Here is a 21,493-nt window from a genome sequence, read left to right as displayed (position 1 = left end):
AATTTAGTTGTCCCTCCTTAAGACTTTGTGACACGAAAAAAAAAGTGTAAACGGCTTCTTGCAGCCAATGCTCCCGACATAGCCTACCCAGTCATCCACTTTGAGATGATCTGATTTGAAATGCGACTCCAACTGCCATTTGCACTACATGAGATTTTATGTTTCCCCAATTATATGTTACTGGTCCAGATGGCCCAATTTGAATCATACTGACTGTAGTGTATGTGAACAGAAATGAGTTTGACAAGGTATATAGCAGCCTGGAGACAACTCAAGAGAGAGGATATTGGTCATTAATAAATAAATAAAAAAGGCCTGATTTAACTTGAGGGAATATATACATTCAGGCTTACTAATTGCTTTTAGGCTCATTTGCAGCTTTACATTAAGTTTCAAGAAGAGGCATGATCCAGTTCAATTGTCATCATTTGCGTAAGTAAAGGACGCAACAACAAATATTTCACATTTTGTTTTCCATTTATTTAAACTTTCACTCCACTCCAGACACTGGATTCCACTCAAAGGGTACTGTTTCCTTTCCTTCGATCTGTCTTAGACATCCACCTTGCTCTATGAGGAAAAAACAGAAAAGAAAAAAGGGAAAGGGGGGAGGAGGGGAAGAGAGAACAACATGAGGCTTGTAAAGCTCTGAAAACTACAACCTTACTTTGATGACATAATTTGCTTTTATTACACACTCAACTCACCTTCTACACAGACCAGCTCAGCATACAGCATTTGCCACACGGACCAGGCAGCCGTACTGTCTTCGCCACATCTTCAGAGGACCTGTTTAAACTAATCAACATACAAGGGAAGCGAAAGAGGTTGAGTAAACCCTCCCAGGACTACGGTAGTTGCATTACAGAAAACTTTTTTTTAAAAAAAAAGACAAATTACTTACTTCTGACAAATTCAGCTTCTGTCCAGCTGGGCTCCTCACCCTCCTTGCATGGACAACGGTCCCTGTGGTAGGAAATACACAATGAGCACATACACAAAACAAGGACACGCTCAGCTGCAGAGCCTTCCATCCATCCAGTCACGACACCACCCTATTCAAATACAACAGGTGTGTGTGTGTCCAGTGTAGTAGAGTGTGTGCGTGTGTGTCCAGAGTAGTAGAGTGTGTGCTACACACACAGCCCTGGGAGTACTGTTTGAACAGATATACAGGTTTCACTGATGTAGGCCTCTTATGAATGGGAACTGAACTCGGGTATCAAAATGGCTAAATAATAATGGCTAAATAATAATGGCTAAATATGGGGTCCCTTGAATCAGATACTATAACAATGGTAGAGGTAACTAAGACTGTTAAAATAAGACTATGGGAAAAAAATACTGGCTGGAAAAAAAAACAAAAAAAACCAAGCCTATCCAACTAGAAATCGCCACGATGATCTTAGATGGGGGTGATCTCTCTGGTGGAGAACACCGAGATCGAGCACCAACAATTTTCGAGCCAATTTCTTAACATTTTTGCCGCAAATTAAATTGTAATTTCATCTGTTTGATCATAAATCAATAAACAGTTTGACAGTTTTTTTGTTTCCATCTCAATTCAGAGGTGGATGGCACCAAACTTTGTGTCTGTTGCAAAAACTTAAGTGCAATTACTATTGCAACAAACAAAAACTTGATAACTTCAATCAGTATCCGTTTCAAAAGTTAAGGCCAGACATTTGTTATAACATCTTGTGACCATGAGATGCAAGTGAATTATACTAATCTGACGGGACGTCAGTATAGTGTGGTGTAATGCATTAGTAACTTGGTAGCATTCCGCACAGCCACTATTAACTTCACATACCAATTAAAAACAGGGCTGGCGAACACTTCCCTACACCCCCCTCAGACAGTGGCACTAGATCCAGCGTAGCAGGAACGTATACACATGCGCGGCAGCTGCCATGGCAGACAAAGCCTTCCTGAGTTCGAGTTGTCTGATGCCAGTCCTAATCACATACCCATGCCAAGGACCGTGCCAGTTGGTTTCCCTCTTTCCCCGGGTTGTGCAGTAGTCCCACCGCCGTTTGCCCTCATGTGTACTTCCAGCATCACACCTCAGATGACACTGGCCCTCAAGCGCAGTAGTCGAGTTTAGTGGGTTCAAATGGAATGGATCACAGTGCAGAAGAGACAGACACACACCTATAGTACTGTACATACACACGTCTTCACAGGCTGGTCCTGAAGTTTGGTGGTCAGAATAAGGCATTAGATTCCATGGGTCTTTAGTGTCCAGGTATACATCATAAAGAGATGCGTGTTTGGGTCACATTTACAAAGGGCAGAGGCTCGTGCAGTCCACGAGTATCGCACGGCGCCTCTGCGGAATACTGCCAGGATCCCTAAAATGCCGAGAAGACTCAAAGAAAAAACAAACCCCACCCATTCCAGAGAACGATAGGACACAAAATATAGTCAAGGACTTCCTTTTACTCAATCCTGATAGAGCTTGTTGGCAAACACTAATGGTCTGCAAAAGCTAACGCAGCACTACAAGCCAGCCTATAAGAAAGGTACTTCAGTACTTACTGCGTACACACCAAAAGTGATCAGTGAAGTTGTACCAAAAGTTGTTGTAAAAGCTTTTCCATTTGCACAATTAACTTAGAAGTTGCTTGCTTTGTTCACGACGTGACATTTCATGTTTGATTTTAGTCACGTTGACAAATGTATTCATTCCACTTTGTCATTACTGAACAAGTCCACACGTATTAGCTGAATTTAATGCCCTTCCTCTAGTCACATGAAAAGCTTCAAAGCAGCAGATTTCACTGCATGCTTAAATCACAGTCTACAGAGAGAAACAGTAACTATTGGATGGTTGTTTTTGGTAATATTGTACATTTCCTTAGCTTATAAATAGATTGCATAGGGGAAAACCTTGAGAGATCGCTTGACAAAAAAATAAATAAAAAATCTAACTATGGTATCTTTCCAGTACCTAATGAGGCTGCAACAAAATTAATCCACTGAGAAGTGTGTTCAAAATCTTCAGTCCAAATAAAATAAGTTGATTCAGTAACCAGCTGAAAAAAGTCAATATCAAAAATCTTCTGAGGGTGTACACTAGTGACAACCACTAAGGTTAAAACTACGCAAGTTGAAGGTCAATTCATAAGAAGGGTTAGAAAGAGGCACAGGGGGAAGGGAAAAACAAAACAAACAATTGTTTTGTTCAAATAGGTCAGTTGGACCGGAAAGGTCAGTGCTGCTTGCAAACCTAAAAAGTTCTACTGACAATCTAAAAAGATAAATCACTGTATGAACCTAGCTTTTCAATATCCCTATGAACACAGCACACTAAAACATTATTTGAAAGTGCAGTCACTACTCAAGGAGTTCAGGCTTTCTAAAATTAGCTTTGCATCTACAGTGCAAATAAAGATCAGAAATAATCCCACCCCCCCTCGAATATGCTCACTACAGGTTGGGCAAGTGTTTCATTTTGTTGGTCCAAAGTCACAAGTGCCATGACTGAATGCATGTTCACAGAAGGAAAATCTCTTCGGTACAAGCTGGTGGTAGTCACGTTTTCAACATACTCAAGTCCATAGACCACGGATCAGTACAGATATTCTCAGCCAGACGTTAGAAGTGATACACACTGCATGGTTGAAGGTATACAGGTCCCCAACGGGAACAAACACAGAAAGGTTCTGCACTGTGAATCCATTCGAGAGGTGTGATGCCAGAAGTTTCAAGGGACCCATTTTGAGAAACTCCAGGAGCAGTAACATTTCTATCATAGTTCTTCATTTCACGTTTCATTCTTCTTTGCTTATTTTTCAAAGTGTGAGGACAGGGACGAGGGCAGGAACACTTACCTCGTATGCTGATCAGTTAGTACACCTGGGTGATGCACACAAATCCAGGCATCATCAACTGGCATCACTGACTTCTGCAGCACTACTCATCCTCATCGTTATGCACCCGGCCAGCTTCACTCTCCTACCGCACAACTAATGTGCCAGCACACGCTCAACACAAACACACGACGGCACTCTCACATTCAGCACACAACATACAACACACAAGTATACATACACACTCCTGCTTCAGGAGACAGACCTGTCAGAGACCGATGAGGTCCTTGAAGACCACACGAGGAAAGCCAAGGTTGAGAAGAGGTTGATAGATGGGTGGGCTTACACATGTGGCGTCTTGAGATGTGGAAGAGTCTGGTTGTTTGAGAGAACAGGTTCTTAAAAGAGCTGTAGTTAAGTGTGGTAGAATTACAATTGGAACTTAACTTCCCCTTAGGGTAGTTGTCGTCAAAGGGGCTTCATTTTCATTAAATCTTAAGTGGCCAGTAATTTCACAAAATAGTCAGACATTTGAAGTTTAGCTTAGTTGGTGTGTGGTTCTGTAACTGTGTGCACTAATTGAAATATTAAGTATGATTAAGAAGCTGGGCAAGGTAACTGTTCAACTGTTAACCGAAGTGTTGGGAATGTGCTGGTGATGGCACAGTTTCTTTCCATTAAGATGTCTTTTCCAATTAACACACTGTGTTAATCAGTTTTAGCACATCTCGACTATTGTTAACCTTTCTAAAAGGTAAATGTCCATGTCATTGTGTGTGTATTTTGGTGTTTTAGTACCAGCAATACAGGACTAAGTAAGATTATTTGAATCAGGTGTTCCCTGTCCTTAAAGTGGGCAGGTCAATCTTGCCTTGGGTATGTATGCCAGCTTGATGTTAACATTTCCGGTATGTTGATTTAAGTTGGATATAACATTGCCTTAAGCAAGTCATTGCATCTATGGTTTGATTCATCCGCTGACAACGACCACATGCAGTGTCAAATTCATTTAGTTCCCATTGAGACTAATGTTAAATTTTCAACTCGTGTTCTGCAGTGGGTTGTCAATGATTGGCTTGGAAGTATCTAAACGTTGTTAAATGCTAAACTGTTATAGTTCACGCACTACTAACAAAGTCAAAACTTAAGGTGCGGTGGTGCAACCAACTTGGAACACATTTAGTTTGAAACTAGCTACGTTGTGAGTGTCAAGATGGACTTTACAGCCTAACTTGCGTTCTAACTTACCATCAGCTGGTGCAACCCACTGTTCTTTCTTCTACCACATGTGGAACGGCAAGTATCAGTATACAAGTGACATTTTGAGAGACTAGCCCAGCCACAAAGACAGCTAGATTAGCATCTCAGTGTGCAGCATTTTGTACAGGTGCATTGTGGATACTTGTGATGTCACAAGGTTGGACAACTTCAAAGGTTGGTCTCTTGGTAACTGAAGGCAACCAATGCCGATGATGGTGCTGGCAGAGAAGTGAAGACACCCGTCCATGAAAAGTAGGGAGTACGTAGAATAACCATGACAAACTAGTGGGACAGCCATGCTACGGAGCAAGTCTTGGAATCGGAAGGTTCGCATCAAATCATCCATGGTGTGCCCTTGAGCAAAGCATCCAAACGTCCAAGGACTAACCAATAACCTGTACTTAAAACACCAAGTTATTTTGGATAGAAATGAAAATATATTGGATGTGAAAATATATATTGACTCCAGTGCATCAATTCCACCCAATTGACAATCTTCATACATTTGAGACTGCTGCAACCTAATAAGGACTTGTCATTAGTTTCAATGACAAATTGGTGTAAGGATAACACAATCTGTAGCATCAATGTTTGAATATTAATATGTGCAAATGGTTATCAGTGCCCTACCCATACCACTACTAGCTCAGCAACAGAGTAGCCAAGGTAAAAACATAGGAGTTCTAATTTACTACACATTTTCTATACAAACATAAAAATAATGAAGTGTCCATAATGCTATGAAATTACCGAAGGTGCAAAGATGCAAAGTAGTCCAACAAAATGCACTTCAGTTCACTTTGAAACATAAAAAGTTTACCCCTCCCCCTAAACTACAATTTCTACAAGGAGTTTCCCCCACCCCAAACTATGATTTCTATTAGGAGTGCCTACACCTTTAGTACACAAACTGTAACTTTATGCCATTATATTCGAGTTAATTGGGCAGTTTTTGCAGTTCCACCACAGATTCTGTAAGACCAGATACGCCACTGGTTGGTTTCACGGTGTATTTCCGGTTTCCGAAACAAGGCAGGTTTGTATTAGTTATATGGCAGATTTAGAGTTGTAGTTGCGTTCCACCCTTATCCACGTGGCGGCCCTGGAGACCAGAATGAATGGAGTCCTATGGAGCAAAACCCCTCATGGTGCCTTTATCTCAGTATATGATTTTTTATCGTGTAATTCGGATGTTGCTTTCGAAAGACTATATATAGAAAATACCCACGGCTGAGTTTCAGATCTTTTGAGCCACGCATCTGCTTAAAAAGTGATTTTAAGTGTCTGACGTCACATCCTTAGCAAAATGCTAGCGAGTAGTGAGCAACAAAAACGCCTCCTGTAACAAATCAAACAAACATATGTGCTTTTTTTATTATACTGTTGAGTGAAACCCTTATTAGAATCTTCAGAATGACATTGAAATCTGAGCTTTGTTGATGAGACCTGGGTGAAAATTAAGATTTTTAGCATCCAACTCCATTGGGTCCCATTCATTCTGGTCTCCGATGCGCGACTAGTGGAGAACTCATTGGAACTGTAGCCAAAAACCATAGCACTAATACAAACAACTGGTACAATGGGGCTTAATAGCGAGTGGCAAGGCTGTTCTATACGGGCTGTGGTTCCACTACACGGCTTGATTCCCATACCTGTGAACAAAGCATTTTACTTATACAAGACTGGGTGTTCTTGGTGTCTGCAACCAAGTTTATACCCAGGATTAGCTTTCTGGCAGGATACCTGGTTTGATTTGAGAAATTTAAACATAGAAAAAAGTACTTACAACCTGACGCTTCTTCAGATTCTTGTCTCTGTTTCGACAGTGTCGTGGCTAGCCAAGTTAGTAACTTACTTGGTTGCAATGTCATTTCCCATTGGTAAACTATTAAGTTGCTAACTGGTTAGACGGACGCTTTTGTGAAAAGGGGTCCAGCAACAGATGTTATCCAATCTCCTTATTTGAAATTCTGGACTGCCCTCTGGGTTGCATTCTTTCCGCTACATTCTATTCTTTTTAAACAACAACATCTTGAACTAGATTGCTATTAGTTTTGCATCTACTGTCTATCCATTCATCAAATGATGCACATCTTTCAGATTGCTTGTGATAAGGTTATGTCCATGTACTTAAGTGTGGATGAAAACAGATAGCCAAATACTTTAAAAGGTGAATGTCAATGATTACAATGACAGGCACTGCAAATGTATTTGTTACCACACCTTAACATTGCAATTGAAATACTAGTACATAAAGGACCGTGTGGGAGCTTACTTGGTCAAAAAGAAAAGAAAGCCACTGCTTTAGCAGTTGGTCCACACATATGCCATGTCTTTCTGCCCAAGTGAGAAATAAGGAACTTTGTAAAATGGGCTTCAATGCTTGCAGAGTTAAATTTTCGGAGGCTAATTCTTATTAGCCACAGTCCGCCTGTTTTGGTCATCTCAGGACAAAAAGTAGCGCTACATCGCTTTTACAGTTGAGGGACAGGGCATGACCATTGGGTTCAAAACTGATGCCGTGCCATTACGAACAGCTGTGAATCACCTGTTAAGAGAGAAAAATGTACAGAAAGCCAAAACACAAACACAACAGCAACAAAAGTGAAGGAGAGGGTCAAGAGTCAGGGTTACCTGAAGGCCGTTTGTCACCAAGAGTCTTGGCCAGCACACATCCAGGGGAATATGAGAGTACTGCAAATCTACACAGCCAAACACCAGGGTCTATGCCTCTTCTACACCGTGCAGTCAAGTCCCATAGCAGGGAATGCTCAACACAGCATTCTTTCCATGATCAGAAGACTCCAGTTCACATGTATCCAAAAAGAGGTTTGAAAAACCAGGCTTTTATGGGGGCAAAAAAAAAAAAACTGTCCAGTGACTTGCTTCCAGGTGAATACTCTGGTCTTGCACCACTGGATTGTTCATTGTACAACAGTTTAAACAAAAGAATTCTGATGAAAGGTCACATCTTCTTGGTTATGACTGTTGCTTTGCCTGTGACAAGGGGTTTCTTCAAAGGGTTTTTTCCAATTTGAAAAGGGAAGATAAAATACTTGAGCTAATTCATGTTACCATGTATTGTCATCAATCATTTGATAGACATTTGCAGTGGATGGCCTAACTAAGGCAAAAAGTGGCATGCCAAGACAGAATTCTAGCATTCGTTCAAATATTTGAACTCAAACACAGGGATGGATGAATGGATAATGCCCACTAAGGACAACGTTTTGCTATAAAAACGGCTACAAACGGCAACTAAACTGATGAGCTACTGATGGAGTAGTCCTGGATACTGTGGTGTTGCTAAGATCATAATCATTGAGAAATAAAGAATGTGCAATATCCTTGTTAAACTAGTGGGCAATTTTGTCGTCAATCCACATGCTCATTACACTGCGGAGTGGGAGGCCTTCAATGCCATTGTACTTGTGTAAAATTACTGTACTGTTAATGCTAACAGAGTATGGAAAGGCCCCAAATTTCAGGTCATTTGATGCAAACTTTTTGCAACCACACCATGATGTTTTACTGGCGCAGTGTGCATGTGCAGACTTGGGACAAGACAAACAATTATACTGGAGGTGAACAGAATTTTATTTTTTAAATGCACCTACTGTGAAACAATGAAAGTCCATATTCTAGCATGTAACTTGTCAAATGCGAATATTTACACATTTTTCATTCGTTGTTCAAATTAGCATGGTTGCGATAAAAAATGTCATGCTTAAATTTTTCACTTAACATTCAACATTGCTTTGAGTTAGAGTGCATGTGTCAAATGTTATTTCACTAATTTTGGGTAACAGCCATTTCTTCCATGCAGAATAAGAATTTACTCAAATGTTCAAGCTAGCTCTTCAAAGTTAAATCATTCATCGTACAAATGGTCAAATAACATTAAAATAATAATAATAAAAATCACCATACAGGTGTACTATACCTGTGAATTTGAGCATCTAAAAAAGGGGGTGTACCCGTGTTTGCTTTGCCTTTTACAACTCAAAGATACAGATGCACAAAGCACTTGACAGAAGGAACAACTATTCCAAAAGAAGGCAAAAACCTCAACTGCGTATTAACAAGCCCACACAGACATTAAGTTACTTTACTTGTTTGGAAAGACTGATCAAGGAAGGGGTTGAGGAAAAAGATGCATGACAAAATCCAGCATCTATATGTGGGGCGGGGGTTTAAGATGTTCAGTAGAACATGACGACTTCTGCTTGATGCTCAACTGCTTAAGCTCTGTATTCAATTGCACAGCTGTAGCATTACAGTTTTGAGAACACTGGGCTCTCATTTCAGCCAAATCTGACATTTTACTTTCCCCTGGTCCATCATGCCATATCAATTTTTTAAAATTCAGCTATTTGGTAAAGAAAAACCACTGGGCTACAGGAGAAAAAAAAACTGCACCGACAGTAGATTTGAGACACTATAAATTCAATTTCCTACCATGGGGGAAAAAAGGTGTGTGCTTCAGGGTGAGCATAATTTTCACAAGTCACCCTTGCTACATTTTTGCCATGCAAGAGTCATGCCATGCGAACATTAATGGCTGTCATTTCCAAGTCTGCAAGGCTTTTTCTCCAAATTATATCCATACATTCAAAATATAACACCAAACAGATGAGATTCCCATTGAAATTTTATTGCGATCAAAAAACATTGGTACGAAGTCCAGTTCCAGAACTCGCACTGATGCAATCTAGTGGTCACTGTTTATAAGCATTTTCTTGTACAGCATTTAAATTGGTGCTCAATACTAAGTTGCCCACATACTCAAGCTAAATTCAATATTTTCCAGTCAGGGCACAGTTTTTTCCTGAAGAGAAGACTGATGGTATGACAATCTCTTGCAGCAGGGCTATAGAAGATTTGCTCTTTAGTTCTACAAAACCCTGTAGATCTTTTCAGTCTCACTTCCGCCACTGAATGAGAACCAAGCATCCTCTGGAATCCCAAAGAATAGGAACTCTAATAAGCCATATCTGAATCACTAACTACTATGTATAAAATTGCCAAACTAACAAACATATTTAATAATAAAAAATGTGCTCCCATTTTTAAAAACAAAATCTGTGACGAGACTTCCTGGTGTTATATCTACAATAAATTAGACGACCACATACTGCTTAGGCTACAATTAGGCCAAAGCACTTATGCACACTGAAGCACTTGTGATGCAACACAAGTCATAAATTAGCCAACATGCAATTTTGGCTACAAGTATTGTGCAACATAACTTTATAGTTTTCTCTCTGTACATAAAATGTGGACCTATAGTTCAATGACGTGGGTTTTTACTGTTGGCCAGGACGAAGAACATACTGTGAATATTTGGAAATCACCAACTGTACTCTTTATTGTGAACTTACAGAGTTGACGTCAAATAATAACTGGCACAAAATAAGGAGCCAAAGAAAGGCTCATAAGTTTACCATTGTGTCACGTCACATCACAGAACATGATAAATGGAGAGGAACAGGGGAGGGAGTATGACGAAATGGAAAGAGGCTGGTCAAGGGACCAGCAATAACAAATTCCCAGCTATTCCATATATAACATAAAATGCAAAAATAAAGAGCGCTGCCACAAAAAAACAGATAAGACTTGAAGCTTAAAATGCAATATAGTCCTTAGGTACATCAAAGTTAGACTCAAGGTATCAGAATCTACGCAACAGCACAATTTTTCCGAAAAAGACAGGGACACCGTTTTTAAAATCGTGGCTTCTTGGCTGGGCCATCAAACTCCTCGCGCACTCGCCCAAACCCTGGGTTATTGGGACCCATGCCACGGGGGCCTCCAGGGCCTCCCTGGTTGAACCGCTCGCCTCTCTTTAATTTCAGTTCACCGAACCACACATGTGTAGTGGTCAAGAGTGCATAAAGAGGTGTGTGTGTGTGTGTGTGTGTGTGTGTGTGTGTGTGTGTGTGTGTTGAAAGAAGTCCATTTGTCAGGTTGAAGAAAACAGTTGTTTGATAAGGTAGAAAGGGGTACAAAAAAAGGCAGGAGTCCATTGAAAACACGTTGGTTGATACAGTTCCGATTTTGACGATCCACAGGTGCCACGGGTAACATAGAAAAGGAAGAGAGGGTAATGTTTCTGTTAGTCAAGTCCTAACTCATAACTTGTGTCCAGGAGAACTACTCAAAGGACAGGTCTGATTACAAATTTAAGCCCTACAACTTTTTAGTCTTCCATTATCAAAAGCAAACCTTCAATTTCATTACACGATCTTTGACTTCGGCCTGCAAAGCTCTATAACGATAACGATAAAGATAACTATATTGATAATGGGATTTCCGTCCACACTGGCCAAAGATTACTGCTGCTTCTTGCGAACAAGCAGCAGATGTGAAATGTAAATATTCTACATTATCTGACAGATTTTTTGCTCTGAAAGTGATTAACACGTCATTGATGCGAATTTAAACACGTTTTACGAAGTTAGTTATCTTTATAGTTATGGTTGTAGATGTGAATGAGCCTGAAATGATTGGTCCAAAATTCATTGAGGCTTTGATATGCAAATGCCACAACAACAAGGGCCTATAATTCATGGTCCAATGCTATGCCTACTGAAATTTCATGAAGCAGTGTATTAAGCTGAAATTGCACTGGTAATTTACACTTTAATTACTAATTACAGCTTCTTTTAACAATAGTATTTATAATTGACATTTACAGATTTGATATACAGCTAAACTGGCTATGATTAAGAATAAATAACAAAAAAAAATAGTTCTATGTAGAGATCAAGTCTCTTAAATGTTTAGACAAACACTGAGGTGGTTTTCTAGAACACAAATCTCGACTGTGATTTGGGGGGGATTAAGAGGCATTCTGTCCTCACAAAAAGGGACCAGGCAGGGTGCATTATCGAATTTTAGCGATATGACGCTATTAGCAATATGAAGACAAATAATCCTTTCCAATAGGCTACTACACACCAAGTATGATGGCAAGGTTACCTGTCAAATTTTAAGCGAAACTAGGGTGTGCTAGTTTTTGGTTACAGTTTGGGTTTCTAAAAAGCAGTTCATCACTAACTCTTCATCACTAAATCTGAGACAATTATTCAGAAGGGGAAAAAAGCGATTTACATTCAATTTAGCTGAAACGGACTACTCAAAAATGTGCAAATTAAGGGGGTGGGAGGCATTTAGTGAACTGCAGAATGACTAAATACAGGTTATGTTTTCTTAAAAACATACACAATAATCATCGGGCTAGTGAATGGCTTTATACTTGAAACAGAAGTTTTTGCAGGGGGCGGGGGGTGGAAAGTGATTCATAAATGAGACAAACAGCAACCCAAAATTCAAAAGTTAAGCTTAACATTGTTTGTTTTTTGTTACAACGACCACAGAATTTTTGTGTTTTACAGCATTCCATTTCAGGACCAGATTTAAGAAATTTTGTCTGGCATTGTAATTTGCTGTTTGGGTGAGCACAAAAAGTATCAAAGTATCTCAAGAGGTACATTGGCTTTTAAGTCTTAAGACTCCGTCATCAGTTTGTGGCTGAAATCAGGGGGGAGAAGAGAAATCTGGCGCATTCTTTGGAATGTGGCCATAACCCAGCAGAAAAAAAAACGCGGCCAAGCGCCTCTAAATTCAACATCAACATGTTGAACATGTGTTTTCGGGACAAAAAATGTGGAATGAATGCAGCACTTTTGTTTTCTCCGTCTGCCAAAAAAACAGCTACTTGAATAAAGTATTCATATGTAAAAGGCAAACAAAGCATTCTCTTCGAACTTTTCAAACGCTAAAAAAACAGAAATGCTATGAACTATGAAAGCCACACATTTTCCAGGTCTTTGCACGTTGGAGGGTTGTAGTGTTCCTCCATTTCAAAGCTTGTACGCAGTCTAATACCAAGCCTTTTGAAAATCGTATTAAGGACTAATGAAATGTCAAAAACATTCACATTGATGCAGTTAGCCAATGGACGGGAGAAAAAAAAAAAAACTGATCCAAAGCCCTTGTTCATGCTTTATAGACAACTACACATTAATTGCAGACGTCTTCGGAGTCAACTACTTGACCGCATTTGATGGAAACATCAGCATATCAACTTCTTTGATAGATCGGGTACTTAAGCCAACACACCACACATCTGAAATACAGCTACGATGTACACAATATTCGCAGTCACATCAAGTTCCTCAAAAAATATTAAGCTGCCATGTCAAAATAAACATGAGAAAATGTAACCACGCAAGCAGTCAACCTGCACTAACTTCCGCCAACGCTTGCAAACTACAGAAGTTACCAGGCAACCCCCAAGGCATCCCAAGGCTTTCTTCACACTTCCAGAAATGCATGTTGCAAGGCTTGCACAGTAGGAATACGGAAACACCTCCAACCAGTCGCAAACACATCACTTCATATGGTAACGTGTCCCTTCCCCGCCCCGTGTCAGAGTGTGTGTCATACATGTAAAGAGCCAGAGCAGAGTCCAGGAAATTGTAAACAGCAATGTGAAAAAATGCCCATCCTTGTGTCAGACAGGACTTACAATCACTAGCAATGGGTATACAGAGGAACAGCATGACTGGAGTTTAGTACAGATTGACCAGCTCTGTAGAGCTCACTATCCCAGATAGCCTAGTTGAGGAACTGATGTTGACTGCTGAAAAGTGCACTCACAACGTCTGCATACAGAGTGGAAGGCCAAGTAACACCAAAAAAATGGCATCCTGGATTTGCTCCGGTGCACAGACACGCAGTGTGAGGAATCTCCTACACACACACAAACGGCCCCACTCACGCGCACACACAAACACACATACACTCCAAGTAAAACTCCCATCAGGGATACATTACCATTTCGCCCATCAGCCCACCAGATGGAGTGCCACCACCCAGGCCGCCCTCAAAGGCAAGCCCTCCCAGGAATTTTGGATTTGGAGTGCCAAAGGGAGAATCTGGCAAGAAAACGGATTCATTAACATCACATCAACATGTTCTGGAACGTCCTGCAGAAATATCACTATTAAACTGGAGCCAAATATATTGCCCAAAAAAGGAAAAGCAGACACAAAGGGAAAGGCAACATTGAAACTGAGAAAATACCTTCAAATTTCTCATACTGGCCAGCCAAAAAAAAAGGTACAACACTGGTGTGATAATATGCCTTGTGTTTTTTACTTTCTGAATGTGTTGTACCTGTAATGAGTTTGGTTGGCCAGTATAAAAACTGTCAACATTAAAACTCATTCTCTTGAAAACTTTCATAGCTACTGCTCTTTGTGGGGCAGTATGGCTTACTCAGAATTTACAAATGAACCTCAAACCACTTATCAGAAATAAACTAGTTATTTAGAAAGTTTAGTTAATACAGCTTTCAGCAGGGGAAATTCAATTAGCAAGAAATTGAACAGAATTAGCTGAAATGTACCTCATTTAGGTGGACCTCTTTATGGACCCCCTCTTTTGCATTACACATGATGTATCAAAAAATTATCATTTGAGGGCGACTGGTCCAATTTAACATAAGGATAATTTAGGAAAATTTAAAATGGGAATGATTCTTACCTGCCAAGATGCCAGCTCCTGTCTTCAGCCTCATCTCACGCTCTCTCTGTTTTAAAAACATGAAAAAAAAAGAAAAAAAAACCCCACAGAAGTCAGTATACTGTTCTCCAATAGGTTCAAGTCATTGTCTGGTCAATATGTGCCAGTGTGAAAACTTCAAGTGAAACTCACGTTGTCCATGAAGCCGCCGCCACCGCCGCCACCTCCTCCCATCCTGTAGTTCTCCTCACGCTGGCGCCTCATCTGCTCCTCCATCTCGCGCTGACGCAGCATCTCCTCCTCTCGCCGCCTCCTCTCCTCCTCTTGCCTGTAAAGCAAGTAGAAAATGTGTTAAAATGCATGGTGAAATTTCAGTTTGGCTGGTAGGAAACGCCAACTTACTAGCCACTGCTTTGTCCCATTAGTGGGTGCGTGTTTGGCTAGTAGGATTGACCATCTACTAGCCATTTTGGCTGGTGATGAAAGAAGTTAATTTAGAGCCATTCTGGCAGTTATACTCAACATTAAAGCCTGTTTCTATGAAACTTTGATTTAAATCGTGTCTGCAGAAAAACCATGGGCTGTAACTACTGGGAAAAAAACCCAAGCATCAACCCTGTGTCTATCGCCCTGGTGTTTAAGTGAATGTTACCACCACCACAATTAATAATGATAATCATACTAACCTGAGCTGCATCTCCTTGCGCTTCGCCATCTCCTGACTGTGCATCTCCTCCATGCGACGGAGCTCCTCCTGGCGCCTCAGCAGATCTGCAACATGAAAATCAGAGTTCAAGCACAAAACCAATGCCACTTGGAACACTACCCATTATGACCCAATTATGTAAAAACAAGCTGAACATCTACCACATATAATGTAAACACAGCAGAGAACAGAAAGGGACGAATCAGCGTTGTGTCTCTTAAACGCTTTGTTGCAAGAAAGTTGGCAACTTAGTTGGTCTCCAATGGGATAATTGCATTTCAACCAACAATAGAAGGTCACTCCTGATTGAGTCATTGACTCCAAGTAGCACATGCCATGTGGTACAACCATAGCTAATGCCACGTCTGTATAAAGAAAATGAATCAATTTGCTACTACTGTATGTTAAATTAGTGTACAAAAAAATCATTTGATAAATACAATGCCGTCATTAGCCATGGTTGCACCACCCTGACGCCCGCTGGTAAAAAAAAATGATGTCATTGATCCATGTCTTAATCTGCGCCCACCTTGACGCATCATGTTGGCCTGGTGCTCATGGAAGGCATCATCCATCTCGCTCTCCAGCTTCTCGCGCGCCTCCCGGATGTTCTTCTCCACCTGCTGCCGCTGCTGTTTCTCCATCTCGTCCAGGGACTTCCAGCGCTGGGAGTACTCGAACTCAAACGAGCCGCGGTGGGCAAACCGAGGAGGCTGCTCACGCTCTCTGTGAAGGAGGAAAAGGGGAAGGTGTTAAAAAAACACTTCTAAAACCCATTCTGTGCCATTTAATCAAAAGGTAGTCATTGAATCTGTACGTGGTGTCAAATCATTTAAATATTGAATAAAAATGAAAATGTCAATCAATATAAAGCCCAGCTGCCTATTTGAAATCAATCAACTCAGAACTACAACTATTGAATTGTTTCACAAAGGATTGTAACAAACCACCAGGTGGGTAGCTGTGAGCAATACAACTTAGCATAACAATAGAGCAGTCAATCTCAGAAGCCACACAACAGCTGGCCTGCCCTAAAGGCTGAGAAATCACACACAAAAATCAAGGCTCTTACTTCTGATATTTTGGGTTCTTCTGTGCAAGTTTCTCTGGCAGTCCATCCTCATCGTCATACTGCTCAAGCGGTTCAACAACGATTGGACGGGGTGTTCTTTTGGAGGACAAAAACAGTGATTCAAGATCACATTCCTACAAGTTAAATATTTATTTGTAAAATAATACTGCACCAATGCGAATCATGGCCTTACGTGGTCAGCAAGAAGACGCCATCGTTGCAACGGTCAATGGCCTTCCTGGCTGAGGGCTTGTGGGCAAACTCGACAATGCCTTTGCCCGTCGACCGACCACGGTCATCAACAATAACCACTGCCCGCTCCACCAACCCAAACTGCGAGAAAGCTTCCTCCAGAAGCTCGTTGGATACAAATGGAGAGAGGTTGCGCACAGACAAGGCAGCAGAGTGTGTAGCGAAACGCACTCTGAGCTGTCTGCCTTTCATGGGCACATCATCTAACTCTGCTTTAGCAATCTCAGCCAAGGCACGGGACTCCTGGATGGGGAAAGACAAGTCAGATTATTATGGGTTCTCATCTGATGCTTGTAGACGGTATATTCACTCATTGCACTTTACAGAATTGGTTACAAATTTAAGCAAACCATACCAGTCTGATGAAGCCAAATCCTTTGCTCGAGTTGATGAAAATTTCACTTGGCTCCCCATATTTAGCAAACAGCTTTTTGAACTCATCCTCGTTTATGTCATTGGGCAAATTTCCAATGAAAAGGCGGCATCTCTGGGTGTAGGTTTTCTCACCAGGCCTCCTGAGCAGGGAAAGAGTTGCCTTGAATGGTTCCTGAAAACAAAATATTGGACAATTTAAGTGTAAAACAAAAGCAATTCATGGGCAATCTAGTATGACCTACATAAGAACTATGACCTACATAACTATATGGTCAATAAGTCACTCACGTTATGTTGAGAAGAAAACGTATTGCATGGGAAAAAGCATCAAACAAAAATATAAATGCTCCGTAAAAGCTAGAGCTAGGGTCGATCCATTATTCCACTACTGCAACTTGCCATGACCATTTCAGGATACAGGCATGTTCTACCACAAAATGGCGGCCGGGCAATGAAAGGTACTTTGTGCCACAAAGGCACATTGAGCCGAGCAGGATTGCGGAGATAAAAATGTATCCGCACATTACTCTGCTAGTTACTAGTATGTGCTTACATGACATCAACAACACAAACAATGCATAAAATGATGTGATTACAAATGAATATAAAGAAGTAAAATTCAAAATGGCTTATAGGCAAGCAATCTCGCTAGCCAGTACTAATCATGCTAGTAGGCCGTAGCTTGCTAGCACTAGGCCTCAGTTGTTACGCAGATAGCGAGACAAAGGACGGGATATGGTCTTAGACGAGTGAAAATCAAACACATAAAGCGTAAATCGATGTTTTAGTCCCTTGTTCGGAGAAAACTAAAACACATTTTCAATCATTTCATACGTTACCTGTGGCTGATCGCCTTTTTCTTCGGTATTCGCCTTTGCTTTGTCGGGGGTGGCTTGAGGCTTGTTCATACCACCGCCTTGTCGTCCCTGGTTATTAGGTCCTTGTCTGTTACCGTTGTTCTGTGGAGAAGCGAAATCTTTCTTAACCGGAGGAGGGGAAGCTATATCTTTCTTAACTTGGGGAGATTGCTTCGGTGGGCCTGCGTTTGCATTGGCAGTCTGCGGCGTCGGAGTCTTGTTTTGGGCGTTCTGAGGCGACTGCTGCACTGGGGTGTTGGGTTGAGCACCGGGCCCCTGGGGCTTCACTGGAGTGGCATCGTTAGCTTGATTTGGTTGTTTACCGAAAGCTGGTCCAGGCTGAGGGGGTCCACGGTTCTGAAATGGCTGGTTTTGGTTTCTGTTGAAATTATTGCCCATTCCTCCCCGCATTCCTACGCCGCCGCCGCCGCCACCACGACCCCGCTGCTGTTGCGGAAAACCTCCGCGATTATTTCTGAAGCGATCCCGAGACATGACTTCTTAATATAGGTTTTTTTTTCAATAAAATGTAAGTAAAACTTACAACGGTTGTATTTCCTTGTGTCGAATATGCAACACAAAGACTAGGAAAATCGCTAAGTTGAGCACAATGACAACGTACTGTCCACAGCCGTTGCCACCTTAGAATGCTCTAAAATGGCAACCGGAATGGCGTATTTCTTGCCCTTTGTCCCTGCGTCTACGTAGTTAAGCCCCTCCCATACTGCGAACCAGCACAGTGGGCCTACATGGGCTGATCCGTTTAAAATAATAATTAAAAAAAAAAATCCACACAAATAATTATAAAAAGAAAGATAATTTGATCTATTATATATTTGCAAAAAACCGTTAATGTGATAATCCTAATCCGCTAGGTTGTTCACTAGGTCGTTTTGTGATAGGCTCTATATTACACACCAATACATGTTTTAAAATAAAGATTTCAAAACATGTATTGGTGTTAGGGTGACCATGTCCTTGACAGGAAAAAGGAGGACATAGCCTACTTTAGGAGGGGGGTTTGGGGGTCTTCCCCCAAGAAAATAAGCGTTTTTCATGCATTTTTGTCCGGCTTAAGCTGTGCCTTACGCCAGACGAGGCACTGAAAAGGAAGACTGTGCTCCCTAACGGAGGACGTCTGGCCACCCTAATTGGTGAAAACACGGTGTTGTGAGGAGGGGCAAGACACTGGCAGCCAACCACATCAGCATTTTTTTGACCAACAGCGGTTTCCAACAATCAGAGGTTGAGTTGTGCGCAGCCAGCATCGGGCAGCCACGGTAAAACCAAAAATGAGAACCCATATATTTGAGGCCTAATTCTTCACCTGGATAGGAAGGGCCCAATTGAATCCAGAACTGTGTCAGATAATTTGGACAGGCTCACTAAGACACAGGCTAGGCTATGATATTCCATGAGCATGCATAGCCTAATGCTGATTGGTTAATAATAATTAAGTATATACAGGGCCTAATCATTATGAGGTCTGTTGACTGTTGGCTTTGATTGTCATCTGGTCATCATACCTTTGCTCTGTGGGAGCAGTCCATACATTTATCTCTGTAATGGTAATGTGGGTTAGTGTGCCAGCAGTTCAAAGTATCACCTGATGAGGTCGCTATTACCAGCATCTATGGCTCTGCAACTACAGCAAAACTTTGTGCGCCTACACCCACTGCGCTATGCCCCTGATAAGGAAGTTGTTTGTTTTATGAAATAAGCAACATCTTGAAAATGATAATACAAAATAGACCTGCTGCAAAAAATACAAGCTTTTGTCAACTACAAAATTGGTCCACTATATATACCTTGACTTCTTGCATCTTCACTGCACACTGAGTAGGCTTTGTGTAGGTGGCTATTCTAATAATTAAAAATAACCCATATCCCTTTATTCTTCAGAAAGATAGGCTTATTGTAATGTAAAGTAAAATGTGGGGTACATGGGGTGTAACTACTATTTTAAAAGCTTCCATAGCAAATGGAATAGGGAAGCCATCACTGTCTCGCAGGGCTTGATGTGATGTCAGCTGGGGGCCTTCGTGGGGTTGTTGATGCATGCATGGTGACTCTCCAAGACCACGATCATGCCATACTTATCAGCGACGACCAGAGAGTACATATGTAACCATCAGCCTACCACGAGGGAGTCACTGGTTTGGGCCTGTTCCAATTAGGTGGGTTTCATGGGTGTGCACCTCTGATAGGACAGCTGATGTGGTTTGCAAGTCACTCACGTCCGTCTCCCTGTTGATTAGGACATGAAACCATCTTGAGGACAGCACAGAACAATGTATAAACAACACACAGCCACTGGTGACTCTTTGAAAGGTAATGTTCTATCATGACACTTCTTCAATGTATGCCTGTATTGTGAGCTAAATAACAACTATGCACCAGACTATCTTTATTCGTTGTCAACAGAGTATTAACCGCATAAGGCTGCTTTACTGATGATGCTGCAGTACTGTTTGTTACAGTATAATAATGGGAATGCTGCAGTTCACTCATTTTGGCAAAACTTTTGTGGATCAATAAAGTAATTTGGTGAGATTGTTCAAACAAACAAAAATCCCAAGATAAAAAAGTATTTATCCTGTGAACGTGTGTGTTGTAGGTCTGTAGCTCCCAGGACAGCAGTCTGTGGAGCCCTGAACCATGGCTGAATCAGAAGTATACGGTAGGCCCAATTATCACATAAATATCAGCACACAAACAATCTCTCCTACAATGGTGAATTGCAGTAATAACTATCAACATGAAAAATACCTTCAAAGCCTTGGTATTAGGTTGGATATTGTAGATATATGACATAGCAATATCTCTACAACGGGACATATTTGGACCATAAGGCTTTGACATAAGCTAAAGTAGTGTGTAATGAAGGCCATATCCAGTCTAAACTCAAGTTTGGCAAAACATGTAAATATTGCCTTTGGCCATGTCCTCCCATCTCCCTGCGCTCCTCGTCCTCTACTTTGAAAACAACTGATGTAGTTGTATTCACTGTCAGTAGTTGTGAGGTATATTGTAAACACAGCTCCTTTCCACTTTCCTTTGAATAAGCAACTTATTTAAACGTGTTCAAAGTCCTCTTTTGGGACATTTCTTCAGATTCAAGATGCATTTTTCGTTATAGATTGGTATAACTCTTGACTGGCTTATTGAGCTTCATTAGATTTTTTCTGTGTTGCCAATTGAAAGAAATTATTAGCCTTTCACTTCGTTAAAATGTGTTCATGTAAAGTGACATTCATTATTTTTCTGTACTGTATTGATAGTATAATAAATACATCATTTTCACCTATTTTATTCCTTGTGAAATATAGTTGGTGAAATTAAGTATAGCAGTTTCATACAGTAACCGTTTGTGTGTAGGCTATATTACATCCCTCCTCTTTACTCCAAGTCAACAACAGATAAGACAACAAGACAGCTTTCATGACAGTGTTCATGACAATCAATTCTCAGGACCAGCTCACATAGGATGTGTTTTCCACCAACAGAAACTCAGAACATATTATGCTCAAAGTAAAAAAATCTGTTGAACTTTTGAGAGCCTTTTTTCTTCTTTCAACCATGGACAAATGACTTAGTTACTCAGCTACTTCAGACCAAGTGTTGT

The 21,493-nt window shown here is 41.0% G+C and overlaps 2 protein-coding genes across 4 annotated transcripts in view; one reads left to right on the top strand and one right to left on the bottom strand.

Annotated features, from left to right (window-relative positions):
* Positions 1 to 458: 458 nt before the first annotated feature.
* On the bottom strand, positions 459 to 18,525 carry sfpq (splicing factor proline/glutamine-rich). Of its 2 annotated transcripts, XM_063185287.1 has the most exons (12): positions 17,851 to 18,525; positions 16,992 to 17,183; positions 16,578 to 16,879; positions 16,385 to 16,480; positions 15,842 to 16,038; positions 15,293 to 15,377; positions 14,799 to 14,934; positions 14,628 to 14,673; positions 13,917 to 14,017; positions 905 to 966; positions 708 to 798; positions 459 to 570 (listed from the first exon to the last, which is right to left on the bottom strand). In XM_063185287.1, exons 1-10 carry the CDS (start codon positions 18,361 to 18,363, stop codon positions 940 to 942), a joined length of 1,695 nt encoding a protein of 564 aa, XP_063041357.1. In that variant the 5' UTR covers positions 18,364 to 18,525; the 3' UTR covers positions 459 to 570; positions 708 to 798; positions 905 to 939. The 2 variants fall into 2 exon arrangements, with proteins under 2 accessions (XP_063041357.1, XP_063041356.1); XM_063185286.1 differs by lacking the exons at positions 459 to 570; positions 708 to 798; positions 905 to 966 and adding an exon at positions 9,709 to 10,918.
* Positions 18,526 to 20,093: 1,568 nt separating this feature from the next.
* si:ch211-250g4.3 (uncharacterized) overlaps positions 20,094 to 21,493 on the top strand; it is a 66,051-nt gene continuing 64,651 nt past the window's right edge. For both annotated transcript variants that reach the window (XM_063185285.1, XM_063185284.1), the window contains exons 1-2: positions 20,094 to 20,199; positions 20,486 to 20,548. In XM_063185285.1, the coding sequence (XP_063041355.1) occupies positions 20,527 to 20,548 (22 nt within the window). In that variant the 5' untranslated portion in view covers positions 20,094 to 20,199; positions 20,486 to 20,526. The remainder of the gene's footprint in view (positions 20,200 to 20,485; positions 20,549 to 21,493) is intronic.

The sequence above is a fragment of the Engraulis encrasicolus genome, chromosome 20 (genome assembly GCF_034702125.1).
Source record: "Engraulis encrasicolus isolate BLACKSEA-1 chromosome 20, IST_EnEncr_1.0, whole genome shotgun sequence".
Lineage (NCBI taxonomy): Eukaryota > Metazoa > Chordata > Actinopteri > Clupeiformes > Engraulidae > Engraulis > Engraulis encrasicolus.
This window is presented reverse-complemented; position numbering and strand designations above follow the sequence as displayed.

Excerpts from the sequence above, each read along its gene's own strand:
- sfpq (XM_063185286.1), bottom strand. The coding sequence starts at position 18,363 with ATGTCTCGGGATCGCTTCAGAAATAATCGCGGAGGTTTTCCGCAACAG. Across the intron at positions 15,378-15,841 it reads GGCCAACATGATGCGTCAAG|ATCTGCTGAGGCGCCAGGAG; the intron begins GTGGGCGCAGAT and ends TTCATGTTGCAG. Across the intron at positions 14,674-14,798 it reads GCGGCGGCTTCATGGACAAC|AGAGAGCGTGAGATGAGGCT; the intron begins GTGAGTTTCACT and ends TTTTTAAAACAG.